Source organism: Hippoglossus hippoglossus, chromosome 15, assembly GCF_009819705.1.
Source record: "Hippoglossus hippoglossus isolate fHipHip1 chromosome 15, fHipHip1.pri, whole genome shotgun sequence".
NCBI lineage: Eukaryota > Metazoa > Chordata > Actinopteri > Pleuronectiformes > Pleuronectidae > Hippoglossus > Hippoglossus hippoglossus.
The window spans coordinates 10,301,689-10,325,154 of NC_047165.1; the positions used below are offsets into that span (position 1 = coordinate 10,301,689).

Below are 23,466 nucleotides of genomic sequence, written 5' to 3' on the forward strand. Positions count from 1 at the left end.
TGGGGTTGAGGTCATGCTGCTGAGGGGCCGGACTGAAGCGCAGCCGCTCATGCTTAGCACTCGTTCGCCGGTGCTGATGCAAAGTGCTGACGTCTGTCAGGACAACGCCTGATGCCTCTGATTAAAGTTCCTATTACTCACACACGGGCTGGGACAAAATAAGGGAAGACTAGGGATTCAGATCGTGCCCCTCCCTCGCCTTAGCCGCCCCATACCCCCCCCTCCAGAAATCTTCGGCCAATGTTCAAGAGATTATGAAAACAACTTGCAGTCCTGCAGGAGAATCAGTAGTGGACTGGACAGCTCTGATTTCATTCTAAATGCAGCGTTTTGTAATCTTCTGGAAAGCTGCCATCAGTCTCTACTGTCACATTAGATTCCTATCTGTGCATGAAAGCATTTTTCTTTTGGAGAAAAAATAACAGAAATGGTTGCTTCTCCAAAGTTTGTCTTCTAAAATGGGTTTACCGATACAACCCCTCCCAGGCTGATGATGATTCTCTTTTGTTGATCATGGAGCTTGACAACAACCAGTTCTGGCAAATCTGTGAATTATCGTCCATTTCTTTGCTTCCTCTGTCAGGATGAAGAACAGTTTGTGATTGATCCTTTCAGATTTCTTCAGTTAGGCTCTGACATGCTTTTAGGGGCAAAATAACTCTGTACCTCCGGTGCTGTTATAGTGGCCTAAATAAAGTTGTCAAAATGATGTCATCGCAGCGGTTCCTCCCAGAAATTCTGCCCCGGGGCCAGTGTTTTTTTCGCGGCTGACTGACTGCTCGTAATCATCTCGCTCATGAGCATCAGCGGAGTAATTTAACACAGCTGTAATGGAAGTAAATCTCAATTACACAACTTTACACTGAGCCAAAGTTTTGTTTAGGAGTTCGCGGAAGTTGGATATATTAGCATGACAAGGCTGGACACACCCTGCTGTCAAAGCTCTATTATAATCTAGTATTAGGGCCAGACATCAGAAAAAAATTAGAAGAGAAATACTTTTTTCCCATTATGCATTTCGAGAATAAAGTTGTAATGTCGAAAGAGAAAAAGCTTGGGCCTCATTTTTCTGTCTGAACCCGAGCGAGCCCAAGAGAAAACTTACTGAGGCCAACCCGAACATAACAAGCATTCTGTCAGCATGTTCTGTCAGCTGCACTGAGTTTGTTAATCTGCCCCACACCCATGATTATTGCTTGTTTTCCCCAATTACAGACATGTGCAATGTAAAAGAAATTATAAAATTAATATATATATCAGCCCAGCAAAGATGACCTGAATAAAAAGGTTTTTGTCTGAACTTGGCCCAGCCCATCAGCTCTGGACTCCACTCCATATGGCTCAGAAGGAATAGAAGAAGAAAAGTACTGGGAGGGAACACAAAACTTCTCCTCAAAAGATTCTCGCTGTGACCCGTCGGGGGCCACAAACAGTTGAACAAAATGTTGAAAAATGGATATCGACACTGAACCTAAAATTCCTTATGAAGATGAACTGGTGAAGATTTGCCTCAGAAGTAGTTTTAGCAATAAGGAAATTCCATCTCTTTTAGCACATAAACAGCATCAGCATTAGGTCTTTATACTGCTGCTGTCTGTTCCGAGAGGGAAACCAGACAAGCTTGTAAAGAAGGAACCCTGCGGCTCCCAAGGCATCTTCTGTAATTATTGAATGCAAGAGGATCTCTTGAAAATATTTGTCCGTACTGAATGCACCTCTAACGTTTAATATACCTGCTTTTGTCTTTACAGGCCAGACCCAAAGGTGAAGGGCTGACACCGTACCAGGGGAAGAAGAGATGCTTTGGAGAGTACAAGTGTCCCAAGTGTAAGAGGAAGTGGATGAGCGGCAACTCCTGGGCCAACATGGGACAAGAATGTATCAAATGCCACATCAACGTGTATCCCCACAAACAGGTATGTCAACGTGCGCTCTCTGAGAATCTGCAGTTGGGTTTTAAAGTGAAAAACATCACTCATACAGTTTGTTTAAGTGGCAGGTTAATAGTTTACAGAGTCCAGACCTTTGGCTTCACGGCTACGTATAGTCCAGGATTTTCCAGATGGCCTCATTAAAACAAAATAATAATCATCCCACTAACAACTGCTTTTGCCTGTGTGGTAATAAAGCAGCACTGAATAAACTAATTACATCTCCTGGCTGATAAACCTATGGGATTATTTACTGAATGTCATCAAATGTCAAAACAAATATTCCTCTATTAATGGCTCACAGACACAAACTAACTCTGGGGTAATTGGGGCTTACAGCTGCGGAAATTCCTCTCGCGTTCAATAAAACGAAAAAGTGAAATCGCACTCCTGCGGAGTGTTTCTCCAAACAGCAAACACTCCCAGGGAATTAATGTGCTGGTGAGCTGTCTGCTCGGCTCAACCTCAAAAATGCTCCTTACAGCATGTTGACTGAAGAGATGGTTCGCCTGAGAAAGAATCCATCCTGCTTTCTTCAGCGAGAGATGTATTTATACTCAACACTTCATTCTGTAATATTTATGCTTTTCCACATTCTTCCAATTCCACTTCCTGAAATAAAATTAGGATCTCTGCCCGGGGGCCCTGCTTGTTCTCTGAACGCCACGGCCGACTCCAGTCCATTAACACTTTCACGAAACGGACAGAACGACATGTTCAGCCTAAATGTCTGGCAAGGAGCCGCGACATTCCCAGACAATGGAAAGTTAATTATTCCAAATCTTTTTGTTCTATTCACTTGTGCCTCCATCAATGTGTGATCGTAATCAAGAACATTTGCCACACTCTCTAAAAAGAGTGGAAGCAAGTAATTCTCCCTCAAAACCGTTTTGTTCTGTGAATTCACTCCACGGGTGAGAAAACCTCTTGTGGCACAGCCGCACACAGGCAAGCAAATTCCCTGCATTTGTAATGTCACCCACTTCAAATCTTTCCCCCCTGTCAGCATTTAAAATGGACCACTAACCTCTGTGTCCTCGAGTATCAGAGAGCAGTGTGGCTCCCTCCCTCCCGAGTGTTTCCATAAATGAACCAAATATGTACTTTCCGATCTCATCAACATGTATGAAATATTTGTCCCCTTTTATCTGGGGAATATATTTATTAAACGTCCAGTGCGTCAAGCCAAGGCCACAATTTCCCCTGGGGATGGTGGGGGAAATGCCCTCCCTACTTTTCAAATATGAGGTTTCACTAGATTTACACATTAAAATCTCTCTGCACAGCGCCCCCTTGCTGTCCAGCTGCCGTAATCCAGATGTAGCTAAAATTGTTGACACAACTTGGTCACCCTCAGATATAGATATAATAATTCAAACAGCAAGATTTCAGAGGATTCGGTCGCGGTTAGCGAAGTAAATCAATGTTAAATTCTCAATCTGAATTTAAAGCCACACCATGCAACTTTTCTTTTTACCTTAAAATAGCAGCTTCAAAATTAGTTTAATGATGCACTGACTTGGAATAGAGAGAATGGTGCCACTTTCCTCACCACTCCTCAGCCCCAACGCCTTTTCTTGCTCTATGTAACTTTGGTGGAGCGGATACAATCTAAAGTGCGTCACTGATAGTTACAGCTTAAAAAGTCAAGAGTAATCAGAGTAATCCCAAACTGTAGATGAGTTCAAAAGACTAAAAAGTCATTACAGACCAGCATTTATCTCCAATATTCAGCACAGACATTTAAAAATATTAAGAATTCTTAACCGATTTTGGTACATTTGTTCTGGTTCCGGAAGGCGCGGGGGTCCTGACCAGTATCCATCCTTCAGTGGTGTTTCAGCTCAGTGAGTTGGACTCTGCTCAACATTTTGATAGCCTTTGTTTTTTCTCTTCATGAAAACTGAAAAATGGAACTGGAGCCCAACAGAGTTAATTACCACCTGTGGCTGCAGAGGGCGCTGTTGCTCAGCAAAAGTTACATAGTGTTGCTTTAACTTTGCTGGACTTTGGCTTCAGTAGCAAACTGACAATGTTGGACCTTAAGGAAAGAGAGTGCCCAAAAGGGAGGAAGCTAATTTAGCTGTAGCTTAATGCAGGTCAAAATGGTGCAAATACACTATTATTAAGCTGCCCCTTTATTAATGGAGCTAACCAAAACGGTAAGGGATAATTAGAGCTAGTTCAATGACTCTAGCTGTGGCTTGGATTTCTTGGCTCCTGGTTTCGTCTCTCAGGTTACATAGAGGCTGCTTTAACCTCGTGTTTAGCGGAAGCTTGGCAGACACTACTCATCCTCCTCTGCATGTGTTTGGGAAAAGAATTGAATGATAAGATTTGTATGACCCCACAACTGAATCACCATTTAAAGCTGTAATATATTTGTAAGTTTTTTGTCTGTTTTATGAATCCTTCACTACATTGTGTCCCCAACTTCCCTGAAAACAAGCCAAAGCCCCCGCATCTGAAATAATACCTAAATTATTTCCCATTTGATTCCTGTTTCTCTGCCAAACACACATAGCACGTAAACTGTACGTTATTGGTCGCTGCAGGGGAAACATTCTCTATTCACCACCGACTCCCTTAAGCTCGAGTTTGTTGCTCAAGGACACTTCAGGATAGAAGCCTGCAGCAAAGGGGCTTGAATCCAGCTCCAGCTTAAACCGAGGGGACCCCATGAAATATACATCTGATTTTCCAGCTTACCTCAAGGACCAAATGTTTTTAACACTACGATGGTAAAGTCTCAATAATTCCTGGCAGACTTATTAGCAGCTGACTGGAATATCTCCCTGTAGTGACCCCACCTTTAGTTCAACTTGAAATAAATAAGTTTTTCCAACAAGAAAAGAACAAAGGATGAGAGATAAATGTCCCATACAGGTTGTTTGTTTGTTTAACCCCCAAATGTCCTGGCCCCCAATAGATTCCCTTTGTCCCTGATAATGACTCCAAGAAAGCCATTGCTGCAGCAGTTGGGTGATATTTCCATTCAGGTCATCATGATCAAATGCATTCTGCAAGTTTCCAGAGCAGATGGTGCTTTGCCATATCTCTGCAGCTAATTGTGTGTAGTAGACGCCGGGTCTGGGGAAAATGGAAGTGTTGTTGGAGGCCAAAGTACGTAGGCATATATATTTGAGTTGAATCTGGTGCCAAGTAAACTGCCTGAAAAAAAACAGCGTGTGCTCTGTTTTCTTCAGCGTTTAATACAACTCATTACTGGTCCTGTGCTTGTATTCGCAGCGCCCCCTGGAGAAGCCGGACGGCCTGGACGTCTCTGACCAGAGTAAGGAGCACCCACAACACCTGTGCGAGAAATGCAAAGTCCTGGGCTACTACTGCCGCCGTGTGCAATAATCGTCAAACTCAGAAAGTCAGAGAGCAACGTTTGTGTCCCAAGTGCTGACGTTCATCCTCCATCAAGGCTGTTAACTTCCTCCCTTCCCATCTCACACCCAGGTTCCCCCTCGTCCATGTTCTGCACACAACATGGCGTCCTCTCCTCCTCACGTCTTCCCCTCTGTGTTTTCGATTGCTCTAATCCTCCCTCCTCTTTGATGCCTTCCTTCACCACGGCAAATGAATCTGTCCCTCAAACATGGAAACACAGATTTTAGCCTTTATGCCTTTTTCAGTATTGAAGGAACGAGGGGATCACATAGACCGAAGATGAATCTTTTCAAGTGCTCTTCGTCGAAAGCAAAAACCTGCCAAAACCAGTGACTTTTCGTCTCGTGTATTAGAAACCACACCACCCCACTCATTCACCTTCACGTTTAACATCACCGAATCAATGTATTGGTGTCACTGACAGTATTGGTCTCAATAGATTACCTCACCTTGGGGTTTGTTGGCTTTGTGTTTACAGAGATCCGCCTTTCATTTTCCCTGCCAAGTGAAGAGTGTGCTAATGTGATGAACATTTAACCGGGGCCTCTCCCGATGGTTCAATGTACAGGGGGCCCTTCGATGTCTTGCCGTATTAGGGTCAACAGCACATCTTATTAACTGTGAATTAACTGAGGGATAATGTGCCATAAATCCCTAGCTTACATTTGGCCTATTTATTTTTTTTGTTTTCTAGTGTGCAATTTGAATTTTAACTGGGACATAAGAAATGTTTTTTTGTATGTTTGTATATCACATTATTGTGTAACTGCTTCCATGTGTCTTTAGAAACTACTGTAGGTTCAGTTGCGTAGAGTCATCCGCATTTAGTGTGTTGCTAACAGATGAGGTTTCACTCGTGCTCCCCTGGAGTATTTTTGTTGCCTAACAAATTCTTCAGTATCTATAGTGTTAGCTATAAGTCTCATCTATAGGTACAGATATGTTTTCAAATTAGCACAATTGACCTAAGAAACAATAATCTTGCCAGTGCTGAATATTCAGTTTTTTCTGCCAGTTCCCTAGTAAAATGTCCAGAGAATGTCCGAGTGAGCCCATGTGAGAACCCAGCAGGATATTGTCCGGAGAACTTAGTGCGAGCGAGTGTGACGTTTCTAACAAGTGACAGACACAAAACTGAAAAAAAAGAATACATCTATCTCAGGATGATGAAGAGGTGCCAAATACGTAGAAGACGCTGAAGAAGATGTCAACGTGGAAAGTGATTTGAGAGCTTTTGGCGATAAGGGCGAAAACAGCTAGGATCTACCCGTCGTTATTTAGTTAGCATTATGAAAGAGGACTTTAGAGGTTACACTGTTCACATGTAATGTCGGATTAGACACAAATGAGTAAAATACAAAGGAGATTCAAGACATTTAAGATCCCACTTAGTTTTAATTGATGCCTGGCAACATTAGTGGAGACTGTGAAGCGAAATGGAAACTTTTCCGAGGGCTTGCTCCCTTCAGAACTTTGTCCAGCAGCCGACTGCGGTGTGAAGCGCGTCCAGACGGAGGTGAGGCCTCTGAGAACTGCAACGATTTTCAGGTTGTTTGAGAGAAACAATAAGATTTAATGTAGAAAGGGCTGAGTTGTAACGTGGTGATGCTGGAGATTCAAGGATATATTGAAAGTGGTGATGAATTGAGTTTACACTTACATTCATTTTTGTGGGGCCTACAATCGTAAACCAATGTCTTTAAAGAAAGAGAAGCACACATCCTGTTTACGTAGATCGCTGTGCAGACCTGAAGCACAAATTAGGGTTTTGGCTTTCAGAATCCTGCCTTTCAAAAGAACCCCGTTACAGGAATTGTGAACTATTTTATACGTACTGTATTTCTGGCCTTACGAAAGCTGGTTGACTGTATTTTATACTGTACCATACTGTGTGTGCCTTAAAAAAGATTGAAATCATTCTGAAGTATCAAGACCAGGAGGCCGTTTGAGATGAGTAAGAGACGTGGGGGGGATATAGGCTCAGAGATGGAGCAGTGTGCAGTATGTGCATGTGGTAGCTGTGAAGCATCAGAAGTTTAATGCAGGTTCAAGATGTGACAAAGGACGAGAAAGGGACAGAGTTCCTCGATTAGCAGTTTGAACTGGCATCGGCAGGGTTTAGCTGAGTCGGAGGAGGCACAGGCTGAACCAGCCTGTTTCCAGCTGGCAACAATAATCCTCCTGTGGTCCGTTGTCATGGAATATCAACAGAGATGTTATTCCTCAGTCCATCATCACAACAGAATGGAGTCACACACCAAACTGTGGACCTCGCTCTTTGTTTAGTTTTTTCTGTCTATTGTAGTTGTGTTTATCTGAGGAACTATGGGTTTTGTAGAGAAATAGATGGTCATTGCCTTAGAGGGAGAGTTTGCAGTGGCTGTCAATGGTACCTTACAGGAAATGATCGGTTTAGATTTCATCACTTAAATTAAAGGGGCACTCCAGTGATTTAGTACTGAACTTCCACAAAGTTAGAAGACAAACAAAAAACAGTGAATCGGTGCAGAAGAGTCATATCCTTACTTTCTGTCCTTGGTATGACTCAAGCTCCTAAAAACAGTTGGATCCTACATTTCCCATAATGCAACTTTCCATAATAGCATCTTTCCCTGCCAGGTAAATGCCCACAACTTTAAAACTCCACAACTTCTCCATGTGTCTCCAAGCCCAAGCAGAGATAACCCTGATGACATCACTATGACAATGATGATATCACTATGACACCATCTGGGTTGAGAGCCACATGGATCCTACATTTCCCATAATACACCTCAACTGCATCTTTCCCTGTCAGGTAAATACCCAGACCTTTAAATCTCCACATCATCATTTCACAACACAGGCGTATTGTTAAAGATGTGTCTCTCCATGCTGTAAGCAGAGATAACAACATCTAGGTTGAAAGCCACGTAGATCCTACATTTCCCATAATGCAACTCAACTGCATATTTCCCTGCCAGGCAAATGCCCACACCCTTAAAACAGCTTGTGTTCAGGTTTTTGATAAACATGTGTCCATGTACCATGCAGGTTGAGAGCCACATAGTTCCTACATTTCCTATTATGCAATTTAATTTCCCACGTGGGTCATTTTCTCAGACTTGACAAAGACATTAAACAGCTGTTTTCATTGCGACATGCAAACTGAACGTCATTAGCAAAATTGGTGGAGTGCCCCTTTAAAAGCAGCTAGCAGCATTTTATCACCTGTTTAAGACGTAAAGTGAACGAAGAGGCTCCTTCAGACCCGTCACTGCTGGGAACAATCCACGTTTCTTACTGTTAGCATCGTCTTTCTTTTAGCTTTTTTGTGACGAGACTAACCCAACAGGTCTTTTTACGTCTGAACCCTGTCGTCCACATCGTACCACGTGGCTGTAAAGAGAAGAATATATATAAATATATATACCAATGATGCCTTATGAACTAACCTCATAAACAAGTAACAATGTTATCGTAGTTCAGTGTTGTGGTTGAATAGAAATGAGAAATAGGTGAGAGGAAGAGTTTGATTCCGCCCAGACGTGTGATGAGGCGTCCATTTTAAATGGCAAACCAAGAAGCGATGGAAGCAGCTAGAAGAATCGCTGCTTTCAGACGTTCGGAGTGTCTTGAATTACATATACTTGACTTTTCTAGTACCTTTTCAGTTCAAATTTTTTTTTTTTTCTATAAACGAGATGTGTATTTTGGAAAAAACACTTAATAGATGTTGAAAATTTTAAAGCAATCTGCAAAAAAACTCGAGTTATTTCCCTGACAAAGATAAGACTGTTGTATGTATATATTTGATGGCCATCGTCTTTAAGGATCTTTTTGAAGTGTTATGCAATATTCTTGTGTGAAGAAGGGCCTATTGCTGAGAAATAAAGCTGGGAGTCTGTTTGTGTTTCTTTATGTTTTACGAGAATCTGAGGGGCTTATCCTGCAGAAATATTTATGGAAAAGATTTTTTACAACACTTTTTGTATAGAATATGCAACAAAGTTACACTAAGAAGGAAATATTGATGTCTACATAGAATATTATTAAAAAAAAGCTGGTACATAATTAATACCCTTTCTCAGTTATTGTAAGCCATTGTACTTTTGTGTTTTATGATGTTATCAGTGTGGAATAACCCACAATGTTATTCAGTCGCTATGTGTAACTAACTATGAGCTGCCATTTACACCCAGTCGCATGTATTCATTTTGTAAACAGTAACAACAATATTATGGAGATATATTGTGTTAACATGCAGAAGTTTGTTTGTTTCTTAAGTAGCGACGGACACTCACCACTGTATACGCACGTTAAACTGTGAGATGTAGTTTGCTTAAAGCAGCAATGAAGAGAAACTATTATAAAATGTTACGGTGTTATTAGTAGTACAGGAAGTGTCGAGGAAAGCGTGCGAGACAAAGAACTGTTTTAGAGTTTGCATGTGCATGTGTTTGGAATTTGAATGAAAATATCATTTTGTGCAATGTATACTTATTTAAATACTTTTACGGTAGTTTGCTTTAGTACATATTGTTTTTAACAGCAACTCCTGATTGTTATTAGTCGTAAAAAAAATTGAATGGTTCCTTTACATTCGCTAGCGTAGCCTCGACAAATAACACATATTTACTGAATGTAATGTGTTAACACTTACGTGGTCGATTTGGAAAGTGGTGTGTGTGTATTCTTTACTGTCTGTAATGCGATATTGCAATACTGTAATATTTGAATTGGACAGAATGCAGCCGTGAGGTTGGGAAGACAATGACTTTTTCGGGAAACAAGGGCAGTCATGGTTTCGAGAGTAGACCACAGGTCTGTTTTTCATGTCCATGAAATGGCATTCCAAAATGTGCCTTATTTGTTAGTCGGGAAAAAAAAACGTTTTAGTGCTGTAGAGCTGTCGAGAGTTTGATGAATAAAAATCATATTGAATTAAGAGCATGTGGAATTGTGTGGTTTCGTTTGTTTGGGTTGTTGTCAACAGTAACTGGGAGGTGTTCGCTCTGTTGAGTTTCATTTCAGCCAAGAGCAACACGTTGTTTTCTGAGAGCTCCTGTCTCCTGTATTGTGTTTATCACAGTGAGAATTTGTTTTCAAAGTCACTCAGCTCCTTTGAGTCTTTGAAAGCGTCACACGAGCGTATAGATGGTGATGAAATCAGTTTTTAAAGGTTTATTCATGTGTTGTGTAACGCAGACGAGGTCTGGACTTTCTTTTTCTTGCTTTCTGTCAAAGTGCTGAAAGATAAAAGCGGCACGGAGCCGTCAGGACTTGATTTCAACACTTTAGAGTCAAAGTGTGGACATTTAAAACCAAAACACAAAGAGGACTGAAATGTGTGCTGCGTCTTAAATATAAACATTCACAGCAATTTTAAAGATGTCACTGTTTTGCATGTGTATTAAACATTGGCCGAGGCGCGGCGTCTCTCCGGCCAAGTTTCCATGCACAATATTGGACATGCATTCCAAATAACTAAACTAAACCAGAGGGTGGGGACGCAAATTATATCAAGTTTGTTACAACATCTCAGGCTCAAACAGAGCGAGGGCTGCGAAGTCTCTATGGCAACAATGTAATCTGAGAATTCAAACAAACGGTGGAAGGTCAGCGCGCATATGGTTTCATTTAGGGGGCGAAAGCTGCTTTTTTCACGTTGCTTCATTATTTACTTTCATAAAGTATTAGCTCGATAAGCAGCACCACCCAGTCTCTGGCTCTCAGACATGTCCTGGCTTTCCTCTCTGTCTCCGTCTCCTCCACACACTGCTGTGCAGGACGTGCTGCTCACTACACAACCTCAACATCTCCACAGGGTTCGCTACGAGTCCAGCTGAATTATCTCTGTCAGTCCACATGTCCATCATCCAGCAACTGCTTTCATGTGATGTTTCAGCTCCACTGTAGGTGGATGTCACGTGATGTCACATCCTGCTCGGATGGGACAGGAAGTCGGTCCTGCTGGAGAGCCGGTGTCTAAAAAAAGCCGTTGGATCATTTCCAGGAAGCTTTAAAACCGGCAGAGTTAGTGGCACAAGAGAGGAAACGTCCCGTAGCAAGACCAGAACTTATAAAATCTGAAACGTTCATTTATTTGGCAGTGAACGGTGAGTGATCACATAATAACAAACTTTCAGGGGGCAGTTAAAGCTTTGAAAAGAAAGATGTATAAATATATCAATTAAACTCCCAGTCATTGCATTATAATGTTATTTAAAAGCAAACACACAATATAAACATTTGATACCAGATTTTTTTCATATCTTCTTGAAGGTTTTATAGGTACAGGAGGAAAGATGGATTAAAAATACCAGATGGCTTTGTACTGAGTCATCCCACAGGAGTCCACAAGTGAGGTGTTATTTGATCTCACCACAATCACTTATGACAATTTTCTTGATCACGCCGCCATCGTGTAAACCAAAGGATTCCATCTTGGTGACCACGTCCATGCCTGCCGTCACCTGCCCAAACACCACATGTTTACCATCGAGCCTGCCAGAGGCGGGACAAAAAAAAAAAAGCCATGTCAGCGAGTGCAGAGGCGAGACACGTGATTTAAAAAGTTCTGCAAAGCCTTTACCATTCGGTTTTATTCGTGCATATGAAGAACTGGGAGCCGTTGGTGTGTGGCCCTGAGTTCGCCATGGAAAGAGTTCCTGCAGACATCAAAAACCAAACGAGTAAATCAATAAACCAGCAATTCAGTGACGTTTTAGGCCTGACAGAGCAAAACCAAAGCATGACGTGAGTCAGTAACTGTGTTAGAAAAACAGCCTGCGTCTCCTTTCACAAACTGATTATACAACAAATTAAAACAAAGAACAATCAGCATGAGGATTAAGTTCCTTTGAAATAATTTGTTATTTTGATTAATAATAGCTGAGCTGTTAAAAAGTGAGTCATTCACCTGGGGATTGGAAAAAACTACACAGCCAATATTATGTTGGAGCTGCACGACATTAGGCACTGCCATCTAGTGGAGAGTCAGATGTATTAACATAAAAAAAATCTGTTAGGAAGACAGCAGAGTGGTGTAAAAACGAAATGAGCTGCTATTTATTATAGGGGTCGATAGAGGTAAATCCTCTCAAGAGCTGCACAGACAACATCAGCACTAGCAGAAACTGAAGGTCCAGCTTTCTATGTGTCTCAGAGACATTGTCCCTGGCTGCGGAATTACAGAGGAAAATCCAGGCATTTGAAATTAGATGCTACCGAGGAGCCCTGCATTTCATATACAAGTGGGACAGTGTGAAGACAGCAGTCAACGAGGGGAAACTGCAATCGTACGTGACACGATCGAAGGGACTAGTCCATCCTACAGGGGGCAGCACGAGGGAAAAGAAAGCGAGGAAGGCAGAGAGAAAGATGGACAGACAAGGACCAGAGTGGAAGAAACTTTGCCACAACACAAGCCTTCGATCGAGGTCGAAAGGAAGGGAATCGATCGGGACACAGCTCCTCAGAGCAGCGCCCCCACCACCCTGAGAGTAACAGCATTCACAATCAATATCATTAAAAATGATCAGTGAAAATGGGCTCTTGTTAAATAACAGACTAAATACAATAGCTGATCCATTTCCTGCCCGTCTGCGATATTGACTGATTGTTTCAGCAGCAGCACAGGGACCTTCCAAAAATAATAAATATTTGAATCTAGTTGGAAAAGCTATTTTTTTCTTGTTATCTCCTGAAACACATTAGTTAGCTCATGGATCTGCACACAAAGCTGTTGGACGTAATAAGTCTGCAGCGTGGATGGATTACAGATGAAGAATAGTTTGTGTCTTCTACATTCGTGCAGCAACAGTGTGAGTGAAGCTGTGTGAGGACGCACCTGGACCAGTGTGTTTTAACTTGAAGTTTTCATCTCTGAACGTTTTCCCGTATATAGATTTCCCTCCTGTGCCGTTGTGTTTGGTGAAATCTCCTCCCTGTCCCAGAAAACATTAAATCCATCAGTACAGAGCATGATTACATCTGTGTGCACAAAACGTTCACATGTGCACAAAATATTTCTGCAGCTACAAAACTTTCACACATGCACAGGATATTTCTCCAGCTAAAAACAGGAAGTGCTCGGCAATAACAAAATATCAACAATGATTGCAGTATAATTCTACCACTAAAGGGAAAGTCCAATATGATTTATCATGATAATTATCGATATGAACATTTTTATCTTGATATCATTTTTGACCATATCGACACAGAAAATATATCAGTGACCCTGAATTGGTCCCACGATGAAGTCACTTACCTGACACATGAACTGAGGTATGACTCTGTGAAACATGCAGCCCTTGAATCCAAAGCCATGTTCCCCTGTGCACAGAGCTCTGAAGTTTTCTGTTGCCATGCAAACACATAATAAATCATCAGAATTCAATTAAAATGTGTGTTCTCTATAATCAACAGTTATTTATGAGAAGAAAGAGTTGAACTCACCTGCAGTCTTTGGGACAACATCTGCATTCAGCTGCAACATAAAGGACGTTTACAGTCAGTGGTGCATCACTGGGGCTGCAGCTCAGGGGAAGGTGTGTGTTTATATACAGTCCCTTTTTATATACAGTACATTATTATGTACACTACCTTTTTATATACAGTCTATGGTCCAGTCTTTGATTTTTTTACCTTTTTGTATACGGTCGCTTTTTATATACAGTACCTTTTTATATACGGCCCCTTTTTTATATACAGTACCTTATTATGTACAGTACCCCTTTATATAAGGTACCTTTTTATATACAGTGTGTGGTTTGTACCTTTTTATATACGGTATCATTTTCTGTACAGTCTCTAACCCAGTGTGTGATACAGTCTATAGTTTGTACCTTTTTATATACAGTCTATGGCCCACTTTGATTTTTACCTTTTTATATACAGTCCTTTTTTATTTACATTACCTTTTTATATATGGTAACTTTTTATATACAGTACCTTATCGTGCCTTTATATATATATATACTCTGCCTTTTCATATACAGTCCCTTTTTATGTACAGTACCTTTTTATTTACAGTGTGTGGTTTGCACCGTATTATGTTCACTACCTTTTGATATAAGGTATCTGTTTATATCCAGTCTATGATGCAGTCTGTGGTTTGAACCGGTTTATTTCCAGTGTGTGCTTAGTACCTGGATGATGATTCTGCCCAGAGGCTCAGACTCAGCCTCGATGTCCAGGAACACGTGCGGGTTGGAGCGGGGACCTGAGGAGAAGAGTCTGGCTGCTGCGATCCCCACAGAACTGAACCTCACACGACTTTTCATCTGATTCATCTCTGGTCACATGAACATCACTTCCGGTTACTGCCGCGGCTGCTGTTTACATGTGACGTCTTCTTCTTCTTCTCCTCCTGCTCATCTTCTTCTTCTTCTTCTCTGAGGGCTTTTTCGACAGTTGGCATCCAGGACGTCGCTTTACTGCCACCTGCTGTTTAAGTTCCTCCCCCACAGTGTTCATTCATTTTGCAACTGTTTTATTAGTTTGTTTTCATTTGACAAAAATATTTAGTATTAATATGAATTCAAACGGTCCTATTTAATAATAATGTTATTTTATTATTTTCTGTGATTGTGTGGTCAGATATAAATTGTATTTATACTGCGCAACCCTAAAATGACCACACAATCACTGAGAATGATAATAATACTATAAACAGCATAATAATTCTAATATATAATATAAATATATAAATAATAATAGTGTGTTCAGTAGCAACTGAAGAGCCAATTAGCTTTAAGTCATTCATCATGTCATTGTGAGTTGGAGAATCACACCCTTTCATCACATGGTCACATGTGATCACACATACAGTATGTTCTGTATTCATACTTGTACAAAATACAGTATTTAAAAATGACCAAATAAAATACAAAAGTTCAATTATAATATAAGAAATTTATTTCCAAAAGATAATTCGAAGTTTTAAATGTTGCTATTTGATCCAACTGTTGAAAAAATATAAAGAAAAAAACTAAATGATTAGTAAAATACAAGTAAAGTACTAATATTGATTAGATGGAAGTCTTCCTATGAAAGAGTCAGAAACACTGAGCAGAGCAGCAGCCTGAACTTTCTCAACAGTGACTTTAACAGTTTCCATGTTTTCCACAAAGTTCCATCATCTCCACATATTCACTTTACAAATTCAGGCCCTATGTTTATCATGATGGGGAATAAAGTTTGAGTCGTCCATGTTTTTCTATAACAAAAGATATACATCTTCCATATAAAAGGTCCAAACACCCACTTCCCCTTTAATTCACATTATGTGCTGTTGGATCTGAAGCCCCTCTTTCCAATAACACACTTTACATCCCAACACGCCCCCCCACCCCCCCGGTCTCTCATGGATCTCTCAGGATCCACTTTGATATGTAGCCACCTCCTGTACCTCTGTAACTAAGACAATGAACTTCTCATTTACACGTGTGTGGCGTCAGGGCCGTTGCTCTGCAGTTTCCAGTCCTATGCTTCCTCACTGGAATGATCATCGCAGCCCTTTCCAGCTCACTGGCATCTTTCCCTCATGACATTGCAAATTGTTTGAATATGTAATAACACATTTAATCTGTATCAGATGCAGTTTGGCCTCTAACTCCTCTCAGACTGGAAGGAACATCTTGTTTCAAAGCAACTGGATAAAGATGAAACAAACAGCGACACCATGTGGGAGGTTTAGGAAATAAAACAATAACTTGGTGAAAAAAAGTAACGTCTCATCTTTCCAGGTGTTTCTGATGAGGTTTCATGGGTTGTCCAATTTTATACCTGGGCGAAAAGATAACCAAACCATCGCCATGACAACGTGTCCAACATTCATATTATTTATTAAACATATACTCTATCGTATACTCTGCACCCTCGTTACCTCGACTTGTTACTTATATTTTATTGAGTAATTTTATTTTATACGTCTTTTACTTATGTTTAGATTGGATTATATAGCTGATTATTTCTTTATATTTGTACGTTTACATTTGAAACTCTCTCGACACTTGCGCTTGCACAATGACAATAACGCTCTGGAATCATGAATCTAATACTACGTATATAAAGTTGAATATATAATATGTAACATATTATATTAAATGCCAAAAGACACAGAGGCCATTAAATGTGTTTCATCTGAATACATATTTATTAGATAAATATTAGGATGTCACATCATCTAACTACATACAGATTTGCAAGACTAAAAATCACAATGTTTTTCTGACCAGTTTAGAATATGAAATGATTGTACATAGAATGTACAAAACCAAAGAGACAACTGCCACCTGTTGTGCCAATCCCTTCAGATTGTACCTTATAGCATATTTTGCCAAATTGCATAAAAATTATAAATTTGACAAAAATCTTTTTTACAAACTGTAAATTTGGAAACAACCCTTTAAGAGCCACCCAGAGCTCCATGTCTCCAAGTCCCAATTATACCTCAAAAGGTTTTAATAATTTCGTAGCACCTTTATAAAGTACACAGGTAATAGAGAAATACACAGAGGTTTTAATATTACACAAAAGAAAAATTGTCTTGATTTTTTTTTCTCGGAAACCCCGCGTGGAGGGGCACATAAAGTATCTTACATAAATGAACAGGCGTGGTTAGAGAGGTCCGCACAGACGCAATCAAACACATTTTCCCAATTCAATGTCTGACAGGAGGATGCAAGCTTTACAAATTCTAAATACACTATGCACACTCCCCCTGGAGAAAATGAATACATTTCTGTTAACGTGTCTCTATTTGTCATTTACAGTATATACACGTGTCCCTTACGTCCCTCAGCCACGACCTTTCCTCGTGATGCGAACAGGAGAAGGGTCTCCCTCAAATTTTCACTTTACAATATTAATCCTCTTTCAGATCCTCAGCTCAGTTTCCAACGGCTGCGATCGGACAGTACGATTTGTGTCGCTCAGATTACGTACATGTGATTTTTGTGAGAGGTTACAGTTACACACTGTGTAGGCAAATAAAACATCGCGATGAGGCAGTGCACTGTCTGCGACAAACATAGAAACAAACAACATCCGATCCCTCGACTGTGAAACCCGGTGATTCTATCGACTCTGACGATCCAGTGAAGCCCAATCAGGTTCTTCAAATATCAAAACGGGGCAAATTTCAGCCACCAGCATGTTTTAAAATTCACTGATGGTACTGCATAAAACCGTGTAAACCAAATTATATCATAAAAAAAAAAACATTGGACAAAAATAATAACTTAAACCGCCGAACATTATAAAATGTGATGAAAATCATAGTCACACTTGTTTTTGCTCAGTATGGTTATCAAAGCTCATTATCAGGCCTCGAAACAATCAGTTTGCACATTCTCACTTTAAATAAAGAGGACGAGGTCACTTGTTCCAATAACAATAATATTAAATCATTTTTGGAGAATTTTGGAACTCGAGGCTGCAGAATTTTAGACAAAAAAACCCTGCTAACTTTTGTACACGTACATGTATGAAATAAAAAAAAAATTAATCACAACTTTCTTGCAGAATAATTCAAATATTCCTTTTTTTGCTGATGCATTGTCACAGGCTAATGGAAAGAAACTGTACACAATACACAGGGTACAAGGCCAGTGAGAGTGCATTTGGATCAATCGGTTACAATGTTAGTTATAAGGGATTCTGTGTGTGTCTGTGAGTGTGTGTAGTCCTGGACAGACATACAGTACCGTGTAGTTGCAGTAATAGATTAGGTACAGCACTGTACAGTACTCACAAAGGGAGTATTCACAAAGGGTATTTACAACAGCTCTGGAAACACTGTTGGACCATGCAGAATGTTTTTCCCCAATTAGATGTGAAAAGAAAACGAATAAACAGGAAGCTCGGAACAATCACGCAGACGTTTGTATAAAACACAGCGATTTTAAAATCATCTGCCGGATGTCGAAACCTTGACGAAAAAACTTTGGTGACGTGTGTCTGATTCATTTCGACGTGGGACAAAAGGTAAAACACATTTTTAAAAAAGGACAACAGCTAAAAAAAAAACAACGAAATAAAATAATAAATATCAAGACGTGAGAGAAAATGATTTGATCAAGCACGTTTAGGCTGGACTAAGACAACAGGAGCCGTTGGCACACATGCACTTGAGAACAAAATGGTGCAGGGTTCGGTGAGGACGAGCGGAAACGTTACAACAGCTACAGCCTGGGTGGAGAGAGAGAGACGGTTATTTCAGTTGATGTTTCTCTTCCCTCCTCCGTCTCCAACTTTCTCTCCCCTCCGCCGTCTTTCACTAACGCTCACATGCAAACAAAAGGGAAGACATAAAACACACACACAGAAATATGTATATACACACACACACATAACGACACGCTCACACACACGACGTTGCACAGTGCGCACTTTTTTCCTCTGTTGACACCGGAGGACATATAAGCTCATCCTTTCAGTGCTGGGATTCTGATGAGTTCCAGTTATTCATCTTGCTCTCTCGCTCTCTCTCTCTCACACACACACACACACACACACAGACTCACACACACTGGGGGGGGGGGGGGGGGGGGGGGGGGGGGGTCAAAGGGCATGGCATGTGCCAAAGTTTTGGAAGAACACATTTCAAACAGGATAAAAACACTCTTACAAGACAATGTTTTTCCCTTGGACTTTTCGTTTTTTTTTTTTTCACAAAAGGAAAATTATAATTTAAAAAAAACAAAAGAAAAAATAAAAACAAAGCTACAACACTTTTCCTGAAGCCCACAAAGGCTCCGCTCTCCTCTGTGTTGTCACACAAGACGATTATAGCTGCACAGTTTTCAGTTGTAAAGTCACAAATATCATATATATGTATATATATAATATCATTTTAGTGCCCGCCAAAACATGGCTGTAAATGGTGTGTGTTTCGAGTCAGAGGCGGTGGAACTGGTGCGTGGAATCTTTACAGGAGGAACAAAAAAAGAGGGAGGGGGAGCTCGGAGATGAGCGGCGTTCCTGCGTTCTCCGTTGGGAGTTCCCAAAACAGGTGCCCCCCTTTTTCCGCCGGGCTCCCCTCCCACACTGTATCTGTGTGTGTGTGTGTGTGTGTATGAGCATCGGAAGCTGCTTGAAGTGTCTATTTGGAGGAGGGGGGTGAAGTGTCTGTGGACGGACAGTCAAACACGTCACCGCTCCTGTAGGCGCAGGAGGGTTCGTACGGGGAGGGGGAGGGGCTAGTTGTTCTCAAAGAGGGAGAGAAGGTCGTCGTTGCTGTTGGCGGGGAGGTCGGGGGGGTCCAGGTACGATAGTAACTCGTCCGGGTTCGCCAGCTCTGGAAGCAGCTGAGGACGAAGGAGAGAAGGAGAGGATGAGAGGCAAATCTACACAACCTGAAAAACAAATGCATCTTTCTGACGCTTTGAATCATGCGTCCGTTGAAGTTACACGTTAACACGAACATCGCTGCTCAGACGCGCTCTGAGAATCAAACACAAACCGAGCACACGGCAGAGAGATGAGAGCAGCTGCAGCAGACGACGTTAGCCCGTAACACGCAAAGCCGACACACTTACATCCAGGGAGGGTTCAGGCATATCCTGCGCTCCCTGACCCATCTGCCCATCTGAGGAGGGGTTAAAGTTCAGATCGCCGTGGGGGTGACTGTTCTGCCCGGCCTGCTGAGGCAGGGGCGGCGGCTGAGGCTGCGACTGGCGATGCGGCTGCGATGACGGGCCGCCGTGATGCAAGGGCTGCCCTGACTGGCCGCCGTGATGCAAGGGCGGCCCTGTTTGGCTGCCGGGGTGGGGAGACGCATGCAAGCTCTGCTGCATGGAGCTATGGGACTGATCGGGATGGGACATCTGGAGGTGCGAGGGAGGTATGGAGGGAGGATGAAAAATAAGGAGGAGGACGGAAGAAACAGCGAGAAAGAGAGAGCAGAGGGAGAGAGTGTTATGGGAGGAGGAGGAGGGAGGTGTTGCGTGGGAAGAAGGAGAGGAAAAGCAAAATGAGTTCCAGCGTGAATAATATGGAACAGGCCCTCTAAATGGAAGCTGTGATCAGCAGACATGTACAGCTGCAACATTATACGGTGACATGAGCACGTGAGCATGACTGAGCACACATGCTGGCTAGAGGCACAGGCTGCACCTTGTTCACGTCACAAATCTGAGCCTCTTTCCTCAGTGTGGCACATTTTCTACTACAAACTGAGGCAAAGAGTTAAGCTACAGGACAAAATAACTCAGCAGTAGATGAATAAGCACTATAAATAATCCTAATTTAAACCAACTAGTTGTATAAGCAGTGAACTATTCCTAAAAACGTTTACTCACTGAATCGTTCATGCTGTGGCTCAGGGGCTTGTCCTGCGAGAGGAGGCCGCCATGTCCATCCGGGGGGTGCGAGAGCTGGGGGCCGTGGATGAAGTCACTCATAGGGGGACCACCTCCGCCGCCTCCTCCAACCCCACCACCAGAGGGGTTCCCATGAGGGAAGTCAAAGTGCCCCTGGCTGTGGTAACTGTTGCCTGTCAGGATAAAAGCACAAACATTTGGTTTCGTCAAAAGGCTTAACTGCAGTCTGGGCTCGTTGACGTCGTCGTTTGATGAATCATTGATTTAGTTTTTAAAAAGTTATCTTTTCAAAGAGGTTATATAACAGGATACACACTTTTTTTTATGTTATTAAACATTTATCAGAGTGACGAGCTGACAACATTTTAAAACAGGTTCAGCATTAAAACTCTCCTTGAGGCTGTTTCTTTGTTTCAATGCACCAGAGACATATCAATGGTTCCTGTTGTAAAATGCAAAACACTTTCACTTTTCCGACAAACAAGCTGAATATCCTGTTATTTACCAATGCAGCAGGATTCTGTCGGCTTGTTAGTACCTGCTCCTGGGTAATCTCCACCGTTCCCGCTTGTATGTTGACTAGGATGTGGAGGGTAGGGACTGGGACCGGGTCCGGGTCCAGGGCCGGGTCCTGGGCCGGGACCAGGCCCTAGCTGGGCGATCATCTCCATCACATTGGGCATGGTCATCTGACTGGGGCTCATGGACTTGAAGCGCTTGGTGAGCGGTCCGTCGGGGTCCTCTTTGATGTGTAGCTCCGACTTGATGGGGACAGGTCGCCAGCTACATGTCGGGTCTATAGTGACCTCTTCAAACTCTGAGCTGGAGGTGGAGGAAAAACATTTTGTTGGTTAAATTATATAAATGACTTAAAGATGGATCCAGCTGGTAAAAGAGGAGAAACGTACTTTTGTATGGCGTTGAGGATTCCCCACATGTACTGGTCCACCTCCAGACCTTCTAATAATGCCGTTTTACTGAAGAGAGAAAAACTATTATTAGAACAAATCTAAAAGAGGCATTTCTTACTTGTTTTCCTATCTGTAAATCTAGACACTTACTTGCACACAGGACACCTCCATGTCCCCCGCTCACAGTTGAGCTGTAAGTAGGACTCCAGATCAAAACACTGTGGAGAACAACATCACAACTTTAGAATTTACAGCGACGCACAATGCAAGTGTTCATTAAAAAAAAAAACGTTTACAGACTCTTTAAATCCGAACAAACCTGGACATGTTTGCAGTCGTGCCCTCGTGCCGGTAGCTGGATGCGTCGGAAGGTGATGGGACATTTCAGCGACACTTTAATGGCCGTCTGCTCCACGCCATCTTCCCCATTCAGAGTGGTGTTGCCTGCCGAGGCCGCCACACTGCTGAAGTTCCTCTTAACTGAACCAAAGAAGATGAGGCATGAACATTTGCACAGGGGGCCTCAAGACATATTTTAAAGCAAGACATAAAGAGAAAACAGGTTGCGTGGCCGTGTAATTAAGATGTGCTTCTGCATATTAACTACACAAAGAGACAAAATGAGCCGTACCCTTGGTGATGCAGTGTTCTGCAGGAAGGAGCCTCTTCTTCAGGAGCCCCTGGAGGACGGAGCGCACAGATGGTCTGTGGACCAGCTGCAGCACAAACAGGTGGGACTGCAAAGCAACACGACAAGATGAGAAAACTAATCCGTCTTCCAACATCCAAGTCTATTCCACACATTTACTGTAAGTAGTTCAGTGAAAATCAACAAAGCGGATGTTTAAGAACAGAATTATGAGACTTAAATGTAATTTTAGAAGTTTTACATCATGTTGAGCGGGTGCACTCACACAGCAGCAGGCCGTGACTGTAATCTGGATGGTGTTTCTCCCAGGTTGGCATACGTGCTTCAGGTGCAGGGCTTTGTGGGAGGTTTTGTTGTCGCCCCGCTCGATGGTGAGAGGCGTGGCGTTGACGCTGACCTGGACGGAGGCGGGCCAGTTGGTGTTCATCTGCCTGTCTTCGTGGTGGTAGCACTTAAACTGCAGCTCAAGGTCTGACCTATGGGAGTAACATGACGAGAGAGGCAGCTGTTAATAGCGATATTAATAAAAAAATCCAGTCAGAGCACTTCTTCATGCATATAAAATAATTTTAAAAGTTACAGATAAACGATTCATAAGTCAAAAGTCTGTGTGGTGGGCAAACCTCCACATGAGGGTCTGGTGGACGGAGGGTCGAAGGTGGAAGACGTGGTTACTGACAGCCAGGTTGTGCTCCAGGCGGAACGGCTCTAGCACCACTCCATCCCTGACGGGGAATGTCAGCCGCAGCTCTTCGTTGGGGTTACCTGGAGGACAGAGAAAAACAGGGGGGGGAGGGGGGTCAAGGTCACGCAGATGAGGATGAAATGATCCAGTTGCTTCAGTATTGCTGGTGTACTCACTTGGAGGGGGCGGAAGTGCTGTCATATTTGGTTTCATGTCGGGTGGAAACGGGGGTTTCACATCCTGGTTTGGCGACAGGTACGGAGGGATGCTACTTCCTGGGGTCATGGGGGGTGTGGGGTTTCCAGGGACAGGGGAGTGGGGGTAGTTTACGGGCCGGGGAGGCTGTGAGAGACAGGAGAGTGCATAATGAAAACATCTGAATAAAAGCAACTCATTCATGACTGAGCTGAAGATCTTGGCACGCTATAGTTAGCAAATGGAACTTGTTTTTGGGTATGATGTGAAAACTTACCCCATTGCCTTGACCGTAGGAGTAACCACCTCCAGAGAAGTTGGTGCTCTGACCATTGAAGGGCTCTTGCTGTAAATTAATTCAATGATTTAATATATTGATACAGATTTA

General features: G+C 42.3%; 3 protein-coding genes across 10 annotated transcripts in view; 1 reads left to right on the forward strand and 2 right to left on the reverse strand.

Moving 5' to 3' along the window:
* zcchc24 (zinc finger, CCHC domain containing 24) overlaps window positions 1–6,350 on the forward strand; it is a 31,400-nt gene extending 25,050 nt beyond the window's left edge. Inside the window, exons 3-4 of the mRNA XM_034608162.1 lie at window positions 1,752–1,916; window positions 5,181–6,350. Coding sequence (XP_034464053.1) covers window positions 1,752–1,916; window positions 5,181–5,294 — 279 coding nt within the window. The 3' untranslated portion in view covers window positions 5,295–6,350. The remainder of the gene's footprint in view (window positions 1–1,751; window positions 1,917–5,180) is intronic.
* A 5,039-nt stretch (window positions 6,351–11,389) lies between these two features.
* Window positions 11,390–14,684, reverse strand: ppifa (peptidylprolyl isomerase Fa). The gene is made up of 6 exons (XM_034608163.1): window positions 14,462–14,684; window positions 13,770–13,800; window positions 13,582–13,670; window positions 13,159–13,255; window positions 11,902–11,977; window positions 11,390–11,813 (listed from the first exon to the last, which is right to left on the reverse strand). The coding sequence occupies exons 1-6, from the start codon at window positions 14,603–14,605 to the stop codon at window positions 11,678–11,680; spliced, it is 573 nt and encodes a 190-aa protein (XP_034464054.1). The 5' UTR covers window positions 14,606–14,684; the 3' UTR covers window positions 11,390–11,677.
* Window positions 14,685–16,447: 1,763 nt separating this feature from the next.
* zmiz1a (zinc finger, MIZ-type containing 1a) overlaps window positions 16,448–23,466 on the reverse strand; it is a 100,695-nt gene continuing 93,676 nt past the window's right edge. For 7 of the 8 annotated variants that reach the window (XM_034608386.1, XM_034608385.1, XM_034608384.1 and 4 more), the window contains 12 exons: window positions 23,356–23,424; window positions 23,060–23,225; window positions 22,822–22,963; window positions 22,464–22,674; window positions 22,181–22,286; window positions 21,869–22,029; window positions 21,700–21,767; window positions 21,547–21,615; window positions 21,177–21,460; window positions 20,618–20,811; window positions 19,856–20,143; window positions 16,448–19,624 (listed from right to left, as the gene is read on the reverse strand). In XM_034608386.1, the coding sequence (XP_034464277.1) occupies window positions 19,517–19,624; window positions 19,856–20,143; window positions 20,618–20,811; window positions 21,177–21,460; window positions 21,547–21,615; window positions 21,700–21,767; window positions 21,869–22,029; window positions 22,181–22,286; window positions 22,464–22,674; window positions 22,822–22,963; window positions 23,060–23,225; window positions 23,356–23,424 (1,866 nt within the window). In that variant the 3' untranslated portion in view covers window positions 16,448–19,516. The remainder of the gene's footprint in view (window positions 19,625–19,855; window positions 20,144–20,617; window positions 20,812–21,176; window positions 21,461–21,546; window positions 21,616–21,699; window positions 21,768–21,868; window positions 22,030–22,180; window positions 22,287–22,463; window positions 22,675–22,821; window positions 22,964–23,059; window positions 23,226–23,355; window positions 23,425–23,466) is intronic. The other variant, XM_034608388.1, reaches the window with a different exon arrangement.

Bases quoted from the DNA above. Each gene is read 5' to 3' on its own strand.
- ppifa (XM_034608163.1), bottom strand. From the start codon at position 14,605: ATGAATCAGATGAAAAGTCGTGTGAGGTTCAGTTCTGTGGGGATCGCA. The intron at 13,256-13,581 runs GTAAGTGACTTC...TTTCTGGGACAG, and splicing joins TACCTCAGTTCATGTGTCAG to GGAGGAGATTTCACCAAACA. The intron at 11,978-13,158 runs GTGCGTCCTCAC...TGATGTCTGCAG, and splicing joins GTTAAAACACACTGGTCCAG to GAACTCTTTCCATGGCGAAC.